The sequence below is a fragment of the Xiphophorus maculatus genome, chromosome 14 (genome assembly GCF_002775205.1).
Source record: "Xiphophorus maculatus strain JP 163 A chromosome 14, X_maculatus-5.0-male, whole genome shotgun sequence".
NCBI lineage: Eukaryota > Metazoa > Chordata > Actinopteri > Cyprinodontiformes > Poeciliidae > Xiphophorus > Xiphophorus maculatus.
Genome location: NC_036456.1, coordinates 19,281,503 through 19,299,962, shown reverse-complemented (window position 1 = coordinate 19,299,962; position 18,460 = coordinate 19,281,503). Strand labels below are relative to the sequence as shown.

The window sequence follows — 18,460 nt, the reverse complement described above, 5'->3', positions numbered from 1 at the left end:
GATTCCTAACAACCTTTGGACCTTTTCTCCCCTCCCTCTGCTCATTTCCTGTCTGATTCATGTAAATAAAGGCTTCTAGTGCCACAAAACACCTTTAACAAAAACAACATTTTATTTATTTGAACTGATCTGTGGCATTTTGTTTTAGATCACCAAAATTTATTATGACTCGTATGTTGTGTTGATAGTATAAAAGCAATTTATAACTTTCTTTCCTTTTCGCCCAGGGTCTAAAACAAGTAGACCTTCAAACGCCAGACTACCTTCGGGTTCTGGAAACTGCCATCCAGTTTGGGTATCCTGTCTTGCTACAGAATGTCCAGGAGGATCTGGATCCGTCCCTCAACCCTATTCTCAACAAGTCTCTGACTCGCATAGGTCTGCACACACACAACGTCACATTTAGCTTATTTAAACGCCAGATTTGTGACATTTTGTGGGGTTTATTTTCCCCAGGTGGCAATCTGCTGATGAAGCTGGGTGACAAGGAGATTGAATACAACACAGACTTCAGGTTCTACATCACCACCAAGTTGTCCAACCCCCACTACTCCCCAGAGATTTCTTCAAAGACCACAATAGTGAACTTTGCTGTCAAGGAGCAGGTGTGTGGAAAAATATGTTCCTCCAGCTCATCTGTGCACACTTTCAGACACCGTTTCAACATGTTCGCCTGTCTGTTTTTTTTTTTTTTTTTTTTTTTTTTTTTTTGCTGCACAGGGTCTGGAGGCTCAGTTGCTAGGGATTGTGGTACGTAAAGAGCGTCCAGAACTGGAGCAGCAGAAGGATTCACTTGTTATCAGCATTGCTGCTGGCAAAAAAAGTCTGCAGGACCTGGAGGATGAGATCCTCAGGTTTGTACAGCCAACTCTTTGACGTTTTTACATCAGAACACAGAGCACTAAATCAACTGTCTATCCATCCATCTGTCCACTTATCGACCATCCATCCATCCATCTATCTTTTTGTCCATCCATCAATGTGCTGGATGGATGAAATTGTAAAAAAATTAAATTTAGGAGCATAAATGTCTTGGTGACAAAGGTCACTAATACACTAGTGACCTTGGTAAAGAAATTTGACAAGTGTTAAAATGAATTCATATAAAGTTTACTGCAGCAATATCTCACTATGAAACAAAATGCAATCTTTAATTTTAAGAAATTAAAGACTGATCAAATCTTTCATTTGAGCAATTTGGGCAGTTTTTTAGTATGGAAAAATTTGACCTTAAAACAAAATTGCTTGTGAAATTATTGACCCCATTCTTAATTGCTGTGAGTTAAATTTATCTGAAACTTCTTTAATATGTGCTTTTCCCCCCTGTTGTTCAGTTTCTTTAAATTTTGAAAGTAATCTTTGACTTCCTAAATAAATTTTAATTGGAATGCTGTGCATTGGTTTCTTAGAAATAACAGGGCATTGTAAACAAAAATCAGATGGCATTTAAACAGTAAATAATACTTTCTCACTGGTTCATTATACAGAGAAGTGATTCACTATAAGGTGAGCCACGTAGAAGAAAGCATAAGAAAAGACATGTTGAAAGGCTGTCTGTATATTTGTAAACTTTTTTGCATGTCTTTCTTTTCTATCAGGTTCAATCATTTTGAAGGATGCTGTATTAATTATTTAAAAATTGCAAACTGTTACTGCAGTTTTGATGTCCCTTGCGTTTGTTTGATCCCACCAGGCTCCTGAACGAAGCCAGCGGCTCTCTGCTGGACGACGTCCAGCTGGTAAACACCCTGCAGGCCTCCAAGGTGACGTCCAGCCAAGTTACAGAGCAGCTGGAGACCAGCGAGCAGACCGAGCAGAAGATCGACTCAGCCAGAGAGGTCAGGAGGGAAGGGGTCACTGTAGATACTGGAGAACCCAAACAGAGCATGAGACGCTTTCCTATTAAACGCAGCAATTCGTTGTTTTTGTTATTTATTTATTTATGTAATAAAAGTCATTAAGCTGATATGCAACAACAACTGGGTTTCTGTGAAAAGCAGGTAGAGATTAAGATTCTCCTTGCTCATCAGTTGAAATCAGTTCTCCAGTAACGTTAGTATTATTTTAGTTTTTTAGTAATTTTAACACATGAAAGCAGGAAGTTGATGAGATATATAAATATATTTCTATTGTCTGTAACTATTGTATTTCAGTAAACATTGCCTGTCAGCAGCTTCAGAATACACATAAAAGCACATTATAAACAAATTCATACACATATTTGAACATGAACAAACCACCTGTTGGTATTTTTATCCGGTTTATTTTCAGAATTATCAATAGATTAACTGATTACTACAATAATTGTTAGTTGCCTTGCACAAATGTGGAAAATGAGTTTCCTGCAGAAGCACTCACTATTATTAAAGTTGGAAAGCTAGTTTAAATTTAAACTAGCTTATCCACTGGAACTACTATTTGTAGTTCCAGTTGTATCACTGGATTATAGATTGTTCTTGTTTTTATTGGCGACCACAAGTAGCCGTAGACTTTCTCTCCCAACAGGCCTACCGACCATGTGCTCAGCGAGCCTCCATTCTCTTCTTCATCTTAAACGACATGAGCCTCATCGACCCCATGTACCAGTTTTCTCTGGACGCCTACATCAACCTGTTCATGCTCAGCATAGCGAAGAGCAAGCAGGCATACAGCTTAAGGGTCGAGGAACGAATCAACAACCTCAACGACTACCACACATACTCCGTGTACCGGTGACGATGACTCAGACTTTTTAACCGCAAATCAATCAACACTTCGTGGGCTTCTCAAGCTAACTCTACGTTTGTCTTCTTCTCCTTCAGGTACACCTGTCGGGGTCTCTTTGAGGCTCACAAACTTCTCTTCAGCTTCCAGATGTGCGTCAAAATCTTGGAAGTGGCCGGGAAACTGAACATGGATGAGTACAACATCTTCCTCCGAGGCATCGTCGTAAGAAACACACAAACATCGTGCTTCATAACATCTTATTAACGGTGGCCCGATAGGACAAAAAAGGACCAAAAAAAGCTCTGAACATTCTTATTCATGAACAGCCTGCCTGCTTCTGAAGCATTAATGTGTTGGGCATTTTGAGAGAAGACACTCTAACTTATGGCCTATTGACAGGCTATTGATAAGGACGATCGGATGGATAATCCATTTACCAGCTGGCTGCCAGACTCCAGCTGGGACGGCATCGCAGAGCTGGATAAGCTGCCCAAGTTTCATGGCATCGTGGCCTATTTTGAACACTACCCACGAGACTGGAACCTCTGGTTTACCCACCCTGAGCCAGAGAACGCGCCGCTACCAGGTCTGTGCTGATCGGTTGGCCTGACTTTATTACAGTCCAGCAAACTTAAGCTCATGTTTGAATTTGTCAGTGTTCAAGAAAACCAGTTAACATTTCCTCAGAGCCTTGTGAAACGTGAAGAGTTCTACCAAAATAGGTTTTATTAGGATTCTATATGATAGAAGTCCATACATTTCCTTCAAAAGAGTCACTTTCGTTCTTGACTCCTTACCCTCTTGTTTGGTCTTCAAGGTGATTTGGATCACAACTACAATGAGCTCAAGAAGATGGTAATAGTGCGTTTCCTACGCCAAGACCGAGTGTCTTTCTGCATCACCTCCTTCATCATCAAAAATCTGGGCCCGCGTTTTGTGGAGCCTCCTGTTCTCGACATGAAGGCTGTAAGTTTCAACTGCAGTCCCATTTCATCCTGGTGCTTTGACATTTTGTGAATGATAGGTTTTAAATGTTTAAAACTTGGATGTTTTTTTTGTGTGTGTTTTAATCGCATTCAACTGATTTAAGTGTTCAGCCAGTTGTCTCCACCTTCCTTCCTCACTCCCTTCGTCTTGTGACAGGTGGTGGAGGAGTCCACCAGCTGCAGTCCTCTGATCTTTGTGCTGTCTCCTGGAGTGGACCCCACAGGATCGCTGCTGCAACTGGCTAAGGCCTCGGGGATGAGCCACCAATTCAGCGCTCTGTCTCTGGGCCAGGGGCAGGCGCCCATCGCCAGGAGGCTCATAGAGGAAGGAGTGAAGAACGGTACGGCACCAGCTGCTGTCGTTCTAGCTGAGTCATCCATACATATCCATACACATGCATATACACATGCAGTCTGGTAAAGTGCTGAATAAGAGTTCATTGGTTTCCAGATCTGGACAAAAGGAGTTTGAAAGCAAGGTCCGTTTGTTTCCAGGGCCTTGGAAAGTCCGGAAGTAGAACCAGACTTTCTATTTCCGGTTTCCTTCGCAACGTGATAGATGTTTAAACTTAAGCTGCTTCGATAGTTCTCAATAGAAGACGAACACAGGGGAGATCGATTCATCCACCCATCTGTCCATCCATCCATGTGTTCATATACTCACTCTTAACAGTCCGTTTCTTTCACAGATTTTATTTTTTAGGCCTTTTTACTATATGAATATAAGCAAGTTGTCTTTACATAGGATCAATGCTAAGCTATGCAATTTACTGCTTTAAAGGGAAAATAACAGAACTGAGGTAAAGACACATCTGCAGTAAGGATGTGCGCTATGGCATAAAATTCATATCACATTATATATTGTGATGGCGGTGTTAACAAAATATCACAAATGTTTTTGTATAAAACTTACAATAGGAACAAAACAAATCACCTAGAATTGAGTGGAATATATATATTTGTATGTGTGAACTTTTATTTCATATTTATATCATACAAATGTGAGCAAGTGATTGACTGATATTGGTCAATTGTCCTCCAAATTTCCAAAGTTCTTTTTTGGACTTTGGCTGCTTTTTGTTCAGTAAATTTCACGTAAATAATTTCAATTTAGTCATAACAAAACCCAAAGTCTTTAGAAATAACTCCAAAATAATACTAAAAACATATACATAGTACTCAACAGAAATCAAAACTTACAGAAACTGTGTTGTGACTTCCCAGGTCACTGGGTCTTCCTTGCCAACTGTCACTTGTCTCTTTCCTGGATGCCGGAGTTGGACAAACTAATAAAGGAGCTGCCGGTTCAGAACCCAGAGCCCAACTTCAGGCTGTGGCTCAGCTCTTCACCGCACCCGGATTTTCCCATCACGATTCTGCAGGCTGGTATCAAGATGACCACCGAGCCGCCAAAGGTACACAAGCATCACTGCAAACATGAAAACCTTCGTGTTATTGCTTTAGGGATATTTTACTAAATCTTGCCTGCTTTGTATCCGCAGGGTGTGAAAGCCAACATGAAGCGTCTGTACCAGCTGGTGACTGAAGCTCAGTTCAACCGCTGCACCAAAGGCAGGCTGTACAAGAAGCTGCTCTATGCCCTCTGCTTTTTCCACAGCATCCTGTTGGAAAGGAAGAAGTTCCGACAAATGGGCTGGAACATCATCTATGGCTTCAATGATTCTGACTTTGAGGTGCGAGAAACAGTATCTGTTAGCTAATATGCTATAATATTTTACTTTGTACATAAAATGTTTGAAAGGAGTTTATGTGATGTTTATCCCGGCAGCTGAGAGGTCACTTCCTGTTTGTGAAGGAATGTTGACTCACTTCTTGAGCAGCATCGCTATGGATGGGCATTTATCATATCATTTGTCATTTATTGTGGAAAAACTCCACAATTTTTTGCAATATCACAATAAAATAATATTCTTTTCTGCATAGCTAAGATCCATCACTTCATTTCAGATTGAACTTTGACTAGGCCATCGCAACACTTAGACTACTTTTAATTTTTCAAATATTCTGTTGAAACCGTTCTGCTGTGTTTTTTGATTATTGTCCATACCATCTAAGTATTGAAAGAGATGTGAATATTATCAGTAAATACCAGAATATTTGCTGATAATATTCTGAGTTATCCAAGTATGGTGACATGTATTATGTTCAGATGCCTCTTATTTGGATTTATCTGTCCAAAGAACATTATTCCTTCAATCTTGTGAATCATTCAGATGCTACCGGCCATACCATTGTCATACTGCTATACTTTTTATGAAGATAATCTGTTGAGACGTCAACTCATGGGAAGGTTGGCAGGTGTTTAAGAATATTTATTTCTTGTGAATAATATTTCTCAGTGGTTAATCATAGACCTCCAGTTGTTTGTAAATGGACCTATAGCTCTTCTCACATTGTCTTTCTAACTTGGCATTGTGCTAACTCTCCTATATGCTTAATTTTACAAAACAATAGGTTCCAGTCGTGACCCTAAATATTCAATTTCTCAGCCATCAACATCTTTGTGTTTAGAATACAGAAGCAAAGCACTTTGACTGAATCTGCGATGCCTTTGTTAGGTGAGCGAGAATCTGCTCTGTTTATACCTGGATAAATATGAGGAGATTCCTTGGGATGCGCTCAAGTACCTCATCGCTGGTGTCAACTACGGCGGCCACGTCACAGACGAGTGGGACCGTCGACTCCTAACCACATACATCAACGACTACTTCTGCGAGGGAGCTATAAATCAGACCTTCTTCAAGTGAGACTCTTGTTTTTAATTCTTCTTCTTCTCTTTAATGCTCACAGTTTCAACGTTTAGGTCTGGGTGTAAAATAAAAGTCACATATATTCAATATGTCTGAAAAGACATTTTCCTCATTATAGAGGTAATCTGTGGTCTGCTGAGGCTTCTTGCTTTTCACAGAGCACCAGCACCACCAAGAGGACAGGTTGAATATCACAGCAAAAAATTGAGCTTTTACACTTTCCTCAGGTTGTTTTTTGTATAAATCTTCTGAATTGTTGTTACTCTGAGAAGTCAAAGAAGTGGAATAAGATAAAATAAGTTTACAGATTCAATCCTTCTAAAGAGCAGTAATTGATCTGCTGGATATTAAAGTGTTCTTACATTGGAGTTGGGTACAACACAAAGTATTTGTCACTTTTGATAATGAAGCGTTCATAAAAGATGGAACAACATCTTTTCTGAGAATTTTACTCCAATGTCATCTGTGCTGCACTCAAATCAGTTTTTAGTGAAGTTATTAAATTTAGCTTCTTTATTATTATATTTTATTGGCTCACTTGAATTGTGAATTGAAAGCAGTAGAACCTATTTTTGGATTAGACAAAATCTAATCCAAGACAAGTTTAAATCTGTTCTCCCCAATTTGGTTTTTGAAAAATCACACCACTTTCCATCCAAGAAAAAAACAACCAACATAATCATGAGTCTTTAATTTACATGTATGTAAATTTCTGACAGAGATGTATGCAGTTCATTAATTGTAGGAGCTGCACATTTTCTAATCTATAACACATTTTCTGCTCAACTCTTTATAAGGCTATCAATCTTACCTACCTACTATATTCCTCGCGAGGGTCCGCTGTCGTCGTTCCAGGAACATATCAACACGCTGCCAGCCACGGAGCACCCAGAGGTGTTTGGTGAGCACCCCAACGCCGACATCGCCAGCCAGATCGCGGAGACCCGCACGTTGTTCGAGACGCTGCTCTCCTTGCAGCCTCAGCACACAGGGACCGCGACGACAGGGGCCGGGGCCAGACCCAGTCGAGAGGACACGGTATGTCAGTGAGGATGAGAAGATGCTGGGAACTCAGGATTTATAAAAAACACCAGAACACTGACGTCCTACTGGTGAAGCGCTACCCAGTCTGTGTCATCCTGTTTCAATGGTTTTAGACTTTTACTTTGAAGTAAGGCAGGAAAGAGACTTGTGAGGTGAACCTTTGTGTTATTTTCTCATCTGCTTCCTAGATGAGCTTTCAATGTACTGTAGGAGTAATTTTGGTAATCTGGGAATGTTCTTTCCTTTTATGGATAATGGTTTTCATTGTGATTAAGCTTAGGTTAAAGCTACAGTCATTTTACAATTTTTTTTTTTTTACATAATTGTTCAAACTCTCACTATTTTGTGACAGTAAAATATGAAACAGATAATCTGTGAAAAAAATCAAGCTACCTCCCTGTGGTACTGCAGGGAGGTATCTGCAGATTTTTTATTTAACTACTTACCATAAGCCTTTTCTATGCAATATTAGAAATAAGTTAAGAGAAGCAAATAAACAAATAAATTCATTTTTCAAATGAAAAACAATATTTTGTCTAAAATGCAATAACAGCATTCCTTTAGTGTATTCTTGATCATTTGTAGCAACGGATGCATCCGCAGCAAAAAAAATACATCAACAATAGCTTTTTATGCTTGACTTAACATCAGTAGAGTGCAGAGATAATCTGGTGAATATTTTTTGGTTTTACCTATTAATAACTGGATAGTAAAAGATGCTTAGTAGAGATAATCTTTTACAAAATTTAAACTAGGTGAAGCTAAAATTACGCAGTTTGAGACGTTCTGGGTGGAATATATCAAATGTCTTTTTATTCTAATTGCAAAATGTACATTTTTTGTACAGTTTATGCATAATTACTGCTCTGACTGTGATATTCTTTGGCCTTTTTTGAGTCTGTATACTCCATTTAATAATTAAGTGATTCCTGAATTATTTGACATTTATTTCATCACGTTTAATCGTTTCATACAGGCCATTTACCATTAACAACATAACCAGCTAATTTTCTGACTTCCTAGTGGGGGGAGTTAGAGCATACCCTGATTTCTGAGATAGATGAAACGTTGCATTAAAGTTAAAAATAAGTTAACCCCTCATCATGTGGTAAACAGTAATTACGTGGACTGTTGTGTTATTTGTGGAAGGCTTGGCATTATCAAAACAGACTGCCAGATCCTGAAGCTCATCTCTTTTATACTCACATGAAGGTTTAAACGCTGGCAAGGGATAAAAACTTTTACATAAAACCCTGTCGGAAGATTTGTTTTTGGGAACAGAGCCACTGGGAAACAGTCAGTGCTCTGATGTGGTTTTTATACCAACATGCTCACATTGCAATGCATGTTTGGCATGTTTTGGAAAAACAAGCAAACATGTTATGCTTTGGTGCTCCTTCACCTCAGCTGTCGGCTTCACTCAGGTTTTTATCTACTGGTACTGACGCTATGTGGCGGTTTTGTGGCAAAACCAATCAGCATTCTAACATAAACCAGAGATTGATTTTTCATCTTCTCCTTACAAAGTGTTTTCTGACTGTTTGGAGGTTGATGTGGTTGAACATTTGCTTCCAACTTATCTGAAGGCTGCTATTTATTTTCAGACGTAGAGTGTACCATAACTGAATGAGAATTGAACTATATGTTAACAGTTAGATTTTTTTAGATTGGCCTTGGCAAGCGTGTCTTCTGGCAGCTGTTTTCTGCTTTTGGTTTCAAAGAGTGGTTACATGAAGCCAGACATTAGACCTGTAGTCTGGTTAGCAGTTGTCTGTGTAATAAGATGCAGATCCAGGAATCTTTAAGAGATGTAAACTGCGGTAAAAAGGATGATTTTTAGACTCTGAAGTCAGACATATACTTTTGTTTCGTTAACTTTTTTCCTGCTGCTTAAACAGTCTATTAAATGTTTTCTTTATGATATTTCACTCTCCTTCCTTTTCAGCTGTGTACAGTTCCCTCTTACAGATTGTATTTGCTTGTGCCTCTTTCCACTTGAATATTTTAGATTATTAGCTAAATTGTTAAAGATAATCAGAGTAAAGACAAAAAGCAGTTTTCAGATAATGATTTAGTTTAATCTTTAATCAATCCAAATAAACTGGGTCCAATGTGAAAAGGTAACACTGCCTTTTGCTAAATCATGAATTAACAGTGGTTACGATTTTTTGTTCAATTTCACTAGCGTAATCAAGACCTGATTCCTTTTTTTATTCCAAATGATTCATAAATATATTTATTCACAGTGTTGCATAGTTTAATAATCATTAATAAAAAACAAAAAAACTCACACCACTACTTAGTCCTTCTGTAGCTGTATTTAAAGAGAATTTACACAGTGGAGCATCAAAGCTGCAGAATGTAACTTTAATAAAAATATGTTTTTTACATATTTGTGAAAACTGCCTCCATGTCAGAAAATCTGTGAAACAAAATCAGACAGGCACTCCTCTGTCTGTCTCCCTGTGGTCCTACTGCCATTTGTAGAAACACACCACTCTATCAGAAACAACCAATCACAGCCAGGAGGATGGTCTTAGCACTGTCTGTCACGCTCGTGTATGTGCTGCAGCTGTGTTTGCCGCAGAAAAACAACTTAGTGTTACAGGTAAACTGTTTATCTGCCATAATTTGTGGCCATGCTAACTACCCAGAGCCTTCATGACAGGCTCCGATGTAGGGTTCAGAAAGCAAACATGTACACAAGCATCTGCCCAAAAAAAACACAAATACTGATTACACATTTGCAAAAAAAAAAAAATTAAAAAGTAAGAACGTCAAAACTACAGTCAAACATGGTGGTGGCAGTGTGATAGTTGGGGTTGCTTTGCTCCTTCAGGACTGGGATTAATTTCTACAAATGTTGGAATGAATTCAGCTGAAGGAGGAAATAAACATTAAAATAAAATTAAAATAAAAATTAAAAACTGCAAGGATGTGAGTAGTTTTTCTTTTTTTTTTTCTTTTCTCAACTTTATTTTCTGAAGTTTTCCAGTACCCAACGGTGTCTGTATGTGGTCTTTTGATTTTGAAACACTTCAGTGTAATTGAGCCAGTCTTGTGTTCATGTGTAGGTTCTGGAGCTGCTGGGAGAGGTTCGTACTAAGATCCCAACTCTGATTGACTGCGAGGGGACCAGGACCGTCCTCCAGGACAACCCCACACCCCTTAACGTGGTCTTACTACAAGAGATCCAGAGATACAACTCTCTGCTGGAAGACATCATGTATGAACTATCAATTTGTCTATTCGACGAGACCGGCGTTTTTGAACCCTAGGTGAAATATTTTAATCCTTTCTTCCTTTTATTTTCATACTTTATTCTAGCTTCTCCCTGGTGGAGCTGGAGAAGGGAATAAAAGGCTTCGTGGTGATGACACCAAGCATGGAGGAGACCTTCAACAGTATTTACGACGCCCGCGTGCCCCCTGTGTGGGAGAAGGTGCAGACACACAGAAATTAGAGTCATGCAGGAAATTTTAAGAGAACATTTAAGGGTCTTTACTCAGCACTTAAGGTATCATTTACACATTCAGTATCACTTCACTTCAGCAGCATCTGTTCTCACATCACAAGTGCGGCTACATTTAGCAACATTTGAAGTCTTCCTGAAGCAGGTTGAAAAATGTGTCATGATTTGTTGTGAACTAAGTAAACGAAAAACTGCAAATATTTTATTCAACCGCTTAAGGCTTCTATGCAATATCAGAAATACAGTAAAATATGCAAAACAAACAATTGAAGTCTTGTTTTTAAAATAAAAAAACATTTTATTGTATAAAATGTTTTAAGATGTTTAAGCTTTAGTGAACGCTTGATCACTAAAGCGTTCACTAAACGCTTTAGTTTAGTGGACTAAACTAAAGTTCACTAAGGATGCGTCTACAGCTCAAAAACTTGAAAAAATTTAGGTACAACATATTTACGGACAGAAGTTATTTTTATCTTAACTGCAAAATGTATATCTTTTTGTACAGTTGTATATTAACAGCTGAGTATGTAGTTGAATCAGCAAATGGCCTTTTTTGAGTCGTTATACTCTATTTTATGATTAATCAACTACTAAATTAGTTGCTAATTACCTCAGTAATTGATTGATTACAATTAGTCTAACTTATTGTTTCAGCCCTAAAACATATGTTGTAGTTTATTTTAGAAACACATTTTACTTCATCAATGAAAGATTCAGTTGAGTTGCACAGAATATATGTGGTATTAAAAGTGGGGAAGTTTCATTTGTGTAATCTTTATGCAATACGTCGTATAAATGTCATGCAGCTGCAGTCTTTTCTGAAATGCTAGGCTAATTTGCTGAAATACTAATCCTGAAATGCTGGGATAGCATAAGCATTTTTATGCCCTGTTTTGATATGACTCATTGATAATATGGGTTGATCGGATAAAACTTGCAGTAACTTTGTTATCTTAAAGCTTTGATTTGATTTTCCTAAAATTGAAATAACAGTGGTAAAGCATTTTTCAGCTGGGTGTCTGAGCACACCGGTTCACATGACACACCAAACGGAAAGTTGCAGCAACCAGTACAGTATTTATTCTTTTTTTATGCCATTGCAAATGGTGAAAAACTCTTAAATCAACAAAATGGTGTGTGTACCACATTTGCAAGCCAGTAACACAAATCGAATCATGTGTGTCTCACAGGTCTTCATGACCTGCAGGCTGCAGCTGATAAACAATATCAGATAAACAGAAATAATCAGACTACCAGAATCTGGAGTTGAGGTTTATTGCCGACTTGGATGCCAATGATTAATTTGGGACTTGATTGGAATGACTAGACTGAAAAGATCTTTCTGCACAATAATCTAATGATCTAACACTGATCTTGTTGTTCCCACTCAGCCATTAAAACAGCTGCAGAAAGCGGTGTGTTGCTATTAAAGGTATATTCATCCATCTATCCTTCACCCTGTCTGACTCTCACAGAAAAAATCCTTTTTATTCTACTCTCTTCATCGACATAAATGCACACGGTGATGGAGTGCTGGCAGCCTTCAGCTGTGAATGATCTGTTCTGGCTTCGTTACCACTGGACCACTCAGTACAGTGGGGGTCTCTTGAGGGGGTCTCGGGTGGGATGGGACCCTGGGTACCGTCGGTTTGGGTCAAGGGGCTTCAACAGATTCTGGGTCAGAGGAGTTCATGTTTGTATCCAATGTTTTGCTCTTTCTAAGGGCCGCTCATAAAAGCGTCGTTTAGGTTTGTGAGTGGGCCCTCGTGGGGCGGAGCTCACCTTGGCCCTCGGGGGCCGAACAAAGCCACTGTCTGTGGACTAATCGGAGAGCAATAAGCAAAGTAAACCTTCCAAGGCCTGCTCCACTTTCCCAATAAGACCCTGAGCTCATTGTGTTCCAGCCAGCAGCTTATTATGGCTCAATCTACTATGTGTGTGTGTATGTGTGTGTGTGTTCCCTTTTATAGGCGTATTGGATAGCCATTAAGTCCGCTGCTTCCAGCTGAGCGTCTCTATTCAACGGACTGCTTGTAAACTACACAACTCTTTGTTTCTAATCCTGGCTTTAGTCCATGTCTCTGTTTTTTTTAAATATCCATTACATGTTTCCCTTTGTCTTTTACCTGATGTTCACTCTTTCATTTAATCTGCTCCAGTTCTGCCTTCAGGTCTCGATGCAGCAGCGACAACCCCATCCTGCTTATTTATCCCTCCATCTCTTCATCTCTTTCCTCCTCTGGCCGTCCTTGGCATGGCAGCCTGTCATTAGCTCTGAGCTCAGACTCATGGCTTTAATTTTGGCCTCTCTCTCTCTCTCTTGCTCTCTGGCCATGTAGATTTCTCCTCAAACCCCTCAATGTTTGCATAGTTTTTTGAGTGTGAGGTTTGTGGGCAGAGATTAAAATAATCCTGTTTGAAATCAAAATGGCAGCTAATTCTTTAAGAGACATGCGGAAAGTGGATGGCGATACGTGGAGGCTGTGTGGAAGTAAAAGATAAAGGAAATGGTGAGTCGTGTGTGAGGCCGGACACCGAGGAAGCAAAAAAGGATTTCCATCGATTGGCTGGAAAGGATGTGCAGCAGGTTAGAGTGATTAAGGACAGAGACGGAAACTAAAGATCAAAGTGTTGAACAGAAGACAGAAGGACTTTGAGAAGTTCATGAATGAATGATGGAGCAAGATGTGGAAAGGTTAGTTACTCAGTGGGAATTAGGTTTGGACCTGAATATATATAAACCACCCTGCTGCAGCTCTGACTGTGTTTGAGGACGCTGTTCTGTCAGAAGGTGAACCTCCATCTCAGTCTCAAGTGTCTCAATTCAAATAAAAAATATTTTCCCATAGGGAAATTGTTATAGTAATTGATATTACGTAATTCAAAATTCTTTAAAGGGTTATTGTGCATGGTGATATGCCAGCCATCACCATGTAGCAGTCTGTATTACAGTGAATGTGATGAAGCCTCTGACTAAAGACACTATGTTTTTCTAAAATATTCTCAGAAAATATTTAGGATGGAGCTAAATAAAGGGTTTTCCTTATTCATTTAGCTCCTTCCATCTTCCCATTGTCCCTGACCAACTTCCTTGGCCTTTCTGGAGAAAAACATTCCCACGTCATAATGCTGCCATCACCATATTTCAGCATGGGAATGCTGAGTCCTATTTATTTTGGCATCAGAGAATAACCATGCTTTTTCTCATTAATACGTGAAATTAATCTCAAAATTTCTGTGTTTTTGGGCTGAAATTTACTCCTCTATGGCTTTTTTAAAATTCTTTTATTTCTGGTAGTCCTAATACTCTGTTATAGGAATTCAGTGGCTAAATAAACAAAAAAAATGAATAGAAAATAGGTAGAAGCAGCCAATGTTCTGAGAAAGCCTTTAAAATACTTCTATTAAACCTGAAGTACCACTTCAAAAGATTGCAAGGAATTCTTGCTGTTTGCAAGGGGAAAATAAGCTAACATTATGAGCCGTTTGCACTGTTTATTCTGTGATCAGTTGAATTTTCTCTCATTTCTGCCCTAATAAGCCGTCCAGTGCGGCCACACTGCTGTTGAACTCATTATGAGGGGCTGCCAGCAGCGTTGACTCCACGTCTGTCTCTGTCCTCCAGGCGTATCCGTCTCTGAAGCCTCTTGCAGCGTGGACGCGTGACCTCTCCCAGCGAGTGGACCAGTTTGCACGCTGGGCAGAGAAGGTCCAGCCCCCCGTCCTGTTCTGGCTGTCCGGCTTCACCTTTCCCAACGGCTTCCTCACCGCCGTGCTGCAATTCACCGCCCGGCAACACAACGTGAGCGCTCACCGACGTCTCTGTGGCGATTTCATAAACCCATCACAGCTAGGGATTCATTTTCACTTTGGCGAACTTGGTTTTAGGTTTACTGGTGTCGGAACAACCCTGCAGTTTCTCCTTGTGTGGGTTTGGCAGAGAGCGCAATGTCTCTCACTCCTTCTGAACAAAAACACTTAATTAATCTCAACTTCCTGCAGCTTCCTCACAGCGCACTGAGGCCTGGGGGAACTTTGGCAGACGAGGTTTTGTCAGCTTAGCCAGAAATACGTCTGAAATGTGACAAAAAGATCCCAGATGATGAAGTCATAAGGGAATAATTATCAACTTACATCCGTTTAATTTTTTTTTTAGAAAACTACATTTAATTTATTTTTATTTTATTGATCCTTGTCAGTTTACAGATGGGTTAAAACTGAATATTCACTGGGATGTTTATCAGGTTCTCTTTAAGGCGCCTGAATACCCTGCTGACTGATGTTTTTATCAGTCTGGTGTTCATAATCAAAATTTCCAGATATTATTTCTCTCATTTAGTCCCAGATGAAAAATTTGACTGTGAAGCTAATGATGCTGTAAATACATCGAAAATGAGTCAACTCCTAGTGAAAAGTAAATTTGTTGAGAAACATCAAAATTATTCAGGCTTTTTCAATAAACAAACATTTTAAATTGTTAAATAAAACTAATATAAAAAATTTATTTTATGCAAACCCAACTACTATTGCAGTCTTATCCCCTCAACTGTTCGTGAAGGTATGTTTGTAACTCAGGTGTGGCTTCATCAGTTGCATCAGACGTCTCTGTTTGAGATGAAAACACCTGAATTACCTGGAGACATAGATAAGTTCAGAAATGATCGGTTGAATAATAAAAAATGAAAATAGCAAGAAAAGGTGACAGAGGCCTAAATGTCTCTAGATGTGTGGAAGATGCACAAGTTGAAGCTTAAAGGAACAAGGTCAACATCAGTGCAGCTTTTCCTGAATCCAGAACTGGTTCACCAAATAAAAGAAAATGCAAAAAACCGACCAAAATGCTTTACTAATAAGATCCCAAATGACTTTAATATGTTTGAATTTACTATGTACAGTATCATTTTAACTTATTCAATTAAGCAAAATCAAAACATTTGTACAGATAAACAAATAAAGTCTGAAAAACAGACATTAATGCATAATTTCATGTGTGTATTTGCAGATCTCAGTGGACACGCTGTCCTGGGAGTTTATAGTGTCCACTGTAGATGACAGCAACCTGCTTACCCCGCCTGAGGTGACGCCCCGTTATCATCCAGATTTCCATCAACCTGCCATCAGAATCTCTCTTTCCTCTCAGCCTGACAGCAGCACATTTTATTTGTCTCTCTTGTCATTTTGATGTTTCCTCTTTTTTTTTTTTTATTAAGTTCTTCTTTAAAATCAAGTAACATCTCCATCTGCCCCCATTTTTCCAGTTCCCTTCTCGTTGTTTTCATCATTTATCCTCTATTCCCGTTATGATTACACCTCCTTTTTTTCATTTTTCTCATCCATCCTGTATTATTTTTAACATTTTGTTACCTGAACATTTTGTCCTTGATTTTGGGCTCATTCTCATGCAGGGCCAATCAGAAATGTACATACACTCACCATGGGCAACAGTTAACCATTAATTGTGGTAATTTAATGATGCATATTTATATAAGAAACAGCTAATATTTAGTTAAAAAACATTAACTTATAGTTGCGGGGGGAGTTAAAGTGGTTGGTTTGCTTGTAGAAGCAGTAGAAATAAACGAATAAAAGTACAAAAATGTGAATTTTGCACCTCCTCTAAACTTCACATCCAGACTTGTGTTCAGTTCATTGAGGTTACAGTGCAAACGAAACTCTGACGGTGACTTAATGTAAACTTTAGTACCTTTTCTCTCCGTCTCCTCACTCGTTCAGGATGGAGTTTATGTGAAAGGCTTGTACCTGGAGGGCGCAGGTTGGGACAGGAAGAACTCGTGTCTGGTGGAAGCTGAGCCCATGAAGATGGTCTGCCCAATTCCCACCATCTACTTTAAACCAGTGGAAAACCGCAAGAAGATGTCCAAGAGTGAGCCATCTGTTGAAATGTGTTGATTTGTGTAACGATGCCATTGTGATTTCAACGCCTTCACCTCGTGCCGTCTCCTTTCCGTCTGTAGGTATGTACCTGTGTCCGTGTTATTACTTCCCAGTGCGCGCTGGGAAAGACGGCCGGCCGGCGTTTGTGGTCGCCATTGAACTCAAATCCGGAGCAGTGTCTCCAGACCACTGGGTCAAGAGAGGGACTGCTCTCCTCTTGAGTCTGGACAACTAAATGCTCACACATTTCTAATATTTCCTTTCTTATTTTAGATTTTGTTTACCAAATGTTTATAGTTTCTGAATCATAAAGTAGAAAGGCGCAATGCGCACCATTGATGTAAGTCGTTCTTTGATGTTTGTGCTTTGGTTTCGTTAGTTCTCTCCCCTCTCTGTTCGTCTTCCATCTGTCTTTACAAGCGTATTTATTCCACTGAAGAGAGAACATGCCTGGGGAAGTAACACTCACTGTTTCACTGGAATCACCTTTGAAACATCTGGACCAAGTCACTGATTTGGTCAGAATATGTCTGACTGTGTGCGCTTATTGACCTTAAGCACCCTAAAATACTTTGAACTTCAATAAACCTCAAAACATGTCGACTACGATTGCCAAGATAGACAATTTAGAGCTTAATACAAAAAAAAAAGAACAGCCATATTTGTTTAAATGTTAAACATTTGTTTAACATTTGTTTAAATGTTAAATGATTTAAGACAGATGTAAAGCATATTAAAAAACAAAAAACTAAAACTTCAGTTTTTAGGATGAGTTGAGGCTCATCTTCATCTCTCAAGCTAAAAAAGAGAGCAGAAGGAGACAGTGACTGAAGGAGAGCAAATGAATCCTATTGAAGCTTCATGGACAGGACGTTTGGAGTCAGTCAGTCGGCCGTTTTGAGAGCGAGAGAAGGCCCAGATTTCCCCTCCAGATAGACTCAACCCAAACTTCTCAAAGGGAGAAAGAGAATAAAAAAACAAGAGAAGGAGCCTGGAGAAAGAACGATCCAGTAATGAGAGAGGGGAACCGGGAAGGGGCTGGTGGAGGGGAGCAGTTCAAGGTCTCATTCAGCAATAAGGACTGTCCTGACCAAACACGGACTTCCTTTTGGGTTTAAGAGGCTCTTTATCAAATCCTAGTCTTTGTGAGTGTGTGTGTGTGTGTGTGCGTGTGTGTGTGTGTGTGACAGCACATTGGTGGTCTCCAGTTGCTGGGAGGTGGAGGGAGGGCAACTTTGAATTCAAATTCAAATGGGCTTATTCTTCAGGCCCGGTTCTGACAGACATCAGACTTGAAGCTGGAATGTAAATGTGGCATTTTTGGATGTCCGTGCTCCGGGATTAGTTTGTTTCTTCTAAAAGTCACGGGGGGAAAATTTAGTACAGCTTTCATTGTTTCTAGAAAGTATGGGTCGAGATTGAACTCCACTCTCTGCTGTACATGAATGTAAACCCCAACCACTTCGGAAGCTGAAATACAAAAGCCCAATGATACTTGACATATTTGTTGCTGTTCAGGAAGGAGCCAAATACATTTATTTTCCTTTGAACTGACTGACTGAACCCTCAAGATTGGAAATAAGGAA

At 39.4% G+C, this 18,460-nt stretch overlaps 1 protein-coding gene across 1 annotated transcript in view; it reads left to right on the top strand.

The window, feature by feature from the left end:
- dnah2 (dynein axonemal heavy chain 2) overlaps window positions 1-17,483 on the top strand; it is a 66,718-nt gene extending 49,235 nt beyond the window's left edge. The window contains exons 69-87 of the mRNA XM_023345591.1: window positions 228-378; window positions 457-605; window positions 721-854; window positions 1,694-1,838; window positions 2,506-2,711; window positions 2,802-2,928; window positions 3,106-3,292; window positions 3,524-3,672; window positions 3,850-4,033; window positions 4,917-5,107; window positions 5,195-5,386; window positions 6,272-6,456; window positions 7,261-7,501; window positions 10,582-10,733; window positions 10,835-10,949; window positions 14,605-14,781; window positions 15,982-16,056; window positions 16,713-16,863; window positions 16,955-17,483. Coding sequence (XP_023201359.1) covers window positions 228-378; window positions 457-605; window positions 721-854; window positions 1,694-1,838; window positions 2,506-2,711; window positions 2,802-2,928; window positions 3,106-3,292; window positions 3,524-3,672; window positions 3,850-4,033; window positions 4,917-5,107; window positions 5,195-5,386; window positions 6,272-6,456; window positions 7,261-7,501; window positions 10,582-10,733; window positions 10,835-10,949; window positions 14,605-14,781; window positions 15,982-16,056; window positions 16,713-16,863; window positions 16,955-17,109 — 3,066 coding nt within the window. The 3' untranslated portion in view covers window positions 17,110-17,483. The remainder of the gene's footprint in view (window positions 1-227; window positions 379-456; window positions 606-720; window positions 855-1,693; window positions 1,839-2,505; window positions 2,712-2,801; window positions 2,929-3,105; window positions 3,293-3,523; window positions 3,673-3,849; window positions 4,034-4,916; window positions 5,108-5,194; window positions 5,387-6,271; window positions 6,457-7,260; window positions 7,502-10,581; window positions 10,734-10,834; window positions 10,950-14,604; window positions 14,782-15,981; window positions 16,057-16,712; window positions 16,864-16,954) is intronic.
- The last annotated feature ends 977 nt before the right edge of the window (window positions 17,484-18,460 follow it).